A 6,000-nucleotide genomic window follows, 5' to 3' on the forward strand; every position below is an offset into this window, starting at 1 on the left:
AAAACCATTTCCTTCGTGACAAAGCTTGGACATTCGCATTCCACAAAGTATCCGGCAGAACAAAATTTTCGATTTGATTTATTTCTAGCTTTTATTTTTTCTTTATAATATCCAAGAATAATAAAAAAAAACTTTGACAACTTACCATCTAGATTTTCACTATTCATTTTCATTATTATTTTTATTATTTCATTTTCATTATTATTTTCATTATAGTTTTATTTATTCCCATTATTGAACATGGATTACAGTTCGAAAGGTTTATTTTAGTTGAAAACTTCAACGGTATACAAAATCTCAAAACACGTGCGTGTGCCTCCAGGCTTTTCCGCAAACTCCTGCTAAATGCGCACCCAATGCATTTTGGTATTACGCAACATACGTCATATTTGAATGACGTAATTTTTAATAATAATTTAAATTTAAACCACGGAATCGCATTTTGGATAAAGCATCTTCCGAGTTTAGCATTCATAAAAACAAAAAACATGGCGGAGGCAAGCACTAAGGATGAGCAAAAAATATCTGCTGAGGAAGTTTGTACAGATGATAGCAACAAAATCAATAGGCGTGTCTCTCTAGGTAACCTGTTACATTTACGTTTCTATTGCTGTAATACAGATGTTTGAAAATATTGGTTTAGGTTCAGTTTATCAGTCAGGGAAAACTTTTAAATATGCTCTGGTAAAGTATAGCTAAATAAAATACACCTGTAATAGATGAATTCCGTTGTTTACATTTTCAGAGGTAAGCTCATTCAGCTTTGGCATTTGCGTGGCAGGAAAAAAATGGGGGCGCTAGGTGAAGCAATGTAGTAATTATCAGTCTATTTCTTCACACAAAGCCGTTCTTAGGATTTTTAATGAATTTAAATAAACCAGAAGGCATCCACCTACACTCGATAATAGTTTATAACCCCAACGATGTTCCAGTTGGAAGAAATCCACAGTAAAAGACCTTTTTTCACCAAATCCTAGCATCTTTTTTCCTGCCAAGCAAATGCCAGAGCCAAGGAGCTTATCACTGAAGAGTAAACAAATGACGTCACGCGGGAATTCATCTATTTGCCGTCTATTACGTCCTACTTAAACAGGAAATGGCTTATTTAAACTGGTAAAAGGAAATTATTCCAAAATTCACACACTTAAGCTGAATTTTGCATCCTCTTTTAGTGCCGTCCAAGGATGTGTGACCAACTATAATTCTTTTAAGCCAATAAAAAAATTGATGAAGGGAACACATCTTTTTACGCAGAAACTTTATCACTTGATTCATTCAACCAAAACTGCATGTACATGCCAGCAAGTCGATGTTTCCACCGCTTATTTTAATTGTTCAGACGACTGTCATTTTGACGCAAGTTGTTTATACCCCAGACCTCTTACATATATATATATATATATGTATTTCACATCAAATTAGAATTGTAGCTTATTTAGGACATTTTCCATAGACTAAGTTAAGGAGAATTGTTTTCTTTCTTTACGAATTATCTTGACAAATACGTCTAGTCCCTCCATTTTTTTATGGAGTTAGGTTGCTCGTTAAGTCACCTCTGTTCAAGCTACATTTTGTATATGTTTTTAGCTAATAAATTTATTGCGACTATACAAGGGAACAGTAATAGGCAGCGAAAGTAGTTCATAGCTTAATTAGGAGAAATAAATCGCCTAAATAGCTTATTATATACTAATTAGACTATCATAACCTAAAATTTATGATATTGCTGGCCTGCTTTCTGCTATGTTTCAATTTCCTTTTTTTGTATAAAGTATTATTTGTGCTTTAACAATAAAAAAGACCAAATCAGACACCTCTCCCAATAAAACAGTACTTGTTTTGTTAAAACCACTTGTTGAAGTACTGTTTATAAATAGAGATATTCCAACAAGTATAATTTTCCTATTTGAAGGTTACTTACAAAATTTGCACATTCTCTGGTACATTGGTTGGAGATATGTGGAAAATTTCAGCTATGATAGCTTCTTTGCTCATTACAATTAGTTTTGTGGTTATGTTGAAACAAACTGAGACATAGACAACAGAGTAAATGAATCTTATAAGACGAAATTGCAATTTATCCTTGGCACTAATTGTTGTGTGTTTTTTACCTTTGTTCATTTATAACTCTTTTTAGATTTACATACACATTTCGTTGATGCCCATCCAGAATGTTCTGTTTGTCTACAACCTTGTTTACATCCTGTCAAACTTCCATGTTCTCACATCTTTTGTTTCCTCTGTGTAAAAGGATTCGCATACAGGAGTCGACGATGTGCATTGTGTCGAAGAGAAGTGTCATTAGAATATTTTGAGAAACCTGTTGTTGTAAGTTTTTATACATTATACGATCTCTTTTATAAACACCCGAGTTTATTTGATTTGGTTATCCTACAAACACCTGGCTGTAAGACTCAAAAAAGCTAATCCCTTCTTTAAATAAACATCCTCTTTTTAATTCCACAATTGCATACTATTTATTAATAGTATCTATCTGCCAAACCCTTTCGAAGTCACATATTCCCTTAAAAATTACCAGTTATTGCAGTGTTACATACAGGACGAATACAATTTGTGTATACGCTAGCCTGGTACACCACCCCGGATCTTCCAGCTAGTTTACTTTAATCTTGAGATATATTTATTGTATATATAATCTGTTATCCGTGTTACTTACCTCGAATGCTCTTTTAGGTAAAAGTTCGTCAAAAGCAGGATGAAGATTCTGGAAATCCTGAAAGTTCATGCCATTCTAAAGAATCTTACAATTGGTTTTATGAAGGTCGTAACGGTTGGTGGCAGTATGATGAACGGGCATCTTCTATATTGGAAGAAGCTTTTAAATCTGAGTCAAGATCATGCGATTTAATTATCGCCGGCTTCTTGTATCTTGTAGACTTCAGTAATATGATTCAGTTTCGAAAGACAAACCCAGCTAGATGTAGACGAGTTAAGCGAGATAAGGTAAACGCAGACAAGAAAGGTATAGCTGGGTTAAAATTAAAAGCAAGACCAACGAAGCAAATATGTAGTTGCGTGACTGAAAAAACGACTAAAAACTGTTCAAAATGCTCTCAAACTGTTTGTTCTAACCGTCTTTCTAGTCCAGATAATAAGGCGGAAGACAGTACTGGTGCTGTAAGTAGAGACTGTGAAGAGACTGTGCAGCAGACAGAAGGAGAATCGATTGCTGAAGAAATACAGACCAGAATGTCACGTTTGATGAGCGATCCTAGTCAAGATAGTTGATAGCAGTTATTCCTGTTGACTACTACCGCCAAAAAAAGAAAGATTTCTGCTTCGTACCACGTCTTATATAGAAAGCTTCCATGAGCTACCTATTTCTCGTCTTATGTGGGAGAATTAATTGCGATATTTAACTTCCAAGAGAGTAGTGGCTTATGAAGATTCAGGGTGTTTTTTTAGGCTGCAAAGGTAGTTTCTCTGACCGTGTATTACACAAATAAAAATATGCTTATTTTTACATTTTTGTATTTATTTTTAATTCTCGGCATACGTGTTTATTGTATTTTTGCTGCTATTTTTACTTTACCTAGGTAGATTTCTCAGTGATGATTTTGACGGTGATTTTGTGAAGCTGAAACAGTTTCTATCTTGTTAAAGCTTTATATTTCTCAGAACGTTTTTAACCAATCAGAACAGTAGGGTTTGCTAAGAAATAATAGGTAAATATTAAGTTTTACTTTTATTTAAAAACGTTTAGTTCGTTTAGTTTTCTCTTTTGCAAAAATCGGAAAATTGCGTCTAACCAAATTCATCACTAACTACCTTATAGGTGAAAAATCCGTTGGTCATTGATTTCGTCGGTGAAAATGTCAATTTTAATTTTTAAATATTTAGAGGGTTTTTTAAATAAATTCTTTTTTTTATTTATTTATTATCAATTACATACAACCTGCGTCTTCACTTATTATAGTTGACGTTATTTTGTCATCAACATATGTTTCAATTGCGGTGTTTTCTTCTTTTATGTTGTCCACCATTTCGGTCTATAATTTATTGTTGAGATTAGGACGTTGCGTATTGTATTTTTTATCAAAATTCCGCCAAAAACGTTTCGCTCGGCACGGAATGAAAACTTTAACTTTTTTACTGAACAGAAATTAAAAAAAAGGATTTCAACGAGTCAAAATTCGATCTTGTTGTCGATTTTTTATTTTTTTCCACCAATTATTGCAACACTAATTACTCCAGCTTTCAATTAATACATTTTCAGAATACGAGTTGTTATTCCTTTTGATTACTGGTTCCTCTTTCTCCACCTTGAACATTGCTTCAAAAAGTTTAGCTTATAAGGGTTCAAAATTAATATGAATCCTTGCTCGTCAACCACATCCCCAAGACTATGTGAATCTCATCGACACTGCGTTTCTTGATCATTCTGGCAAACGGTATAAGGAACTGGGTTCGAGGTTGCTGGCATATGACAGAGAGGTCATTGACGCTTCATACTAATATAATTTTATCGTTCGTATTAGCCAGTATAAATGCCAGTTCACCCGAATTGTTTATCTATAATGTATGTTCTGTTTACCATTTTAAGGTCCGTATACCGTTATGATATCTGCAGGAAAATGAGTATCGTTCCAATCGGGGTTGTAAGTCACGTGCTTAAACTTATATGGAGTAACTCTTCGTAGTTTTTTGCTTATTGACTTCACTTTCTTTGCGATCATTTCTAAAATTGTTCTGTTGTAATGTGTATGATTGTCATGCATTTCATCCATGGTATCTTTAATGGCTTTCTCTTCGTTATCGCTTGAGTTAAAGTGATAAACAAAGGTAGCCAGGGTTAATCCCAAGCATACCACGTAAAACAGCTGTTGTATGGCTGTCCTGCATATCAATTTCATAGCTATATGCTGTCCCGACGTGTTAGATCTAATTAAACCATGTTTGGCTTACCTAGAAAAGCCGCAGTATAACGTACTTGCTATCATGTTTAAGTAAATAAATGTTACGTTTACGAAGTCACTCTGCGTACCGAATTAAATTAAACAATCCTGGTGTACATGAGTTCTTTGAAGTTAAATTTGATTTAAAATATCATACCAAATCAGTTTCGATTAAGTTTAGTGCAAAGTAAAATTCTTTGCAAGTGTCGCTGTTCAGCGGAGTGTAGACAGCTAAATCATTCTCAATATGAAAAGGATAAACAACGCTAAAATTATTTTTCGCTAGTCTCTATCTATTATTGGATAATTCAGTCCAATCTTTTGCATGTGAAAATTCGGACCTTTGTGAGAAATGACTTTTCATAGATTACGCCTCTTGCTAAATCACATGCACTCTTTTTGTTTCATAAAAAAAATTTTCATTAGAACACAAGCTTCGCATTTTGGCGAAAATAAAGATCGTGGGAGATTTGTTTTGATTGTTGCTGGAGTTTAGTGGTCAATTGCTTTGATTTTGACACTAGAGCAAACTTCAATACTGCATTTTAAAGTGTCATACAAACTTTTCATTTTTTTTGTTATATTTATTTGAGCAGAACTGAAAAATTGAAAGGCTTTTCGTGTTCCGTTTAAAAAGACACTGAGAAACCTGACACTGAGAACGTGGTTGTAAAAACACTAAGAAGGAGCGTCGTTGCTGGGGGTGAAAATATTCCTGGAAGAAAGAAGGAAGTTATGTTTTGTTTGTGTGCGCACAACACTGTACTAGCTAGCTTTTTCTGTATTCTCCAGGGTTCCAGGGTTCCGTAAAGCACAATGTAAATCTTTGTTTTCATAGCAAAAATATCTTTTATCAGTATTTTATTACTTTCTTCGTTGGGATGTTATATTTTTATTTTTACGTATCAGTGTCGAATAAACAGTAATCTCAGTCAGAGAGACGTCATATAGCTATGCTACTAGCTACTACCTAGCTATACCTAGCTGGTATATAGCTATAGTGGTTTAGCCTCCATCTCATATCGTTTCCAGAAATTACTGGGAAATTACCAAGGTTCTAAAGTGTTTATAAAAACATGCAAAT

The 6,000-nt window shown here is 34.0% G+C and overlaps 1 protein-coding gene across 1 annotated transcript; it reads left to right on the forward strand.

Moving 5' to 3' along the window:
* Positions 1 to 18: 18 nt before the first annotated feature.
* On the forward strand, positions 19 to 3,970 carry LOC130621751 (uncharacterized). The gene is made up of 3 exons (XM_057437094.1): positions 19 to 582; positions 2,138 to 2,328; positions 2,695 to 3,970. Exons 1-3 carry the CDS (start codon positions 357 to 359, stop codon positions 3,247 to 3,249), a joined length of 972 nt encoding a protein of 323 aa, XP_057293077.1. The 5' UTR covers positions 19 to 356; the 3' UTR covers positions 3,250 to 3,970.
* Positions 3,971 to 6,000: the final 2,030 nt, after the last annotated feature.

This window comes from Hydractinia symbiolongicarpus, chromosome 12 (genome assembly GCF_029227915.1).
Source record: "Hydractinia symbiolongicarpus strain clone_291-10 chromosome 12, HSymV2.1, whole genome shotgun sequence".
In the NCBI taxonomy this organism is placed as follows: domain Eukaryota; kingdom Metazoa; phylum Cnidaria; class Hydrozoa; order Anthoathecata; family Hydractiniidae; genus Hydractinia; species Hydractinia symbiolongicarpus.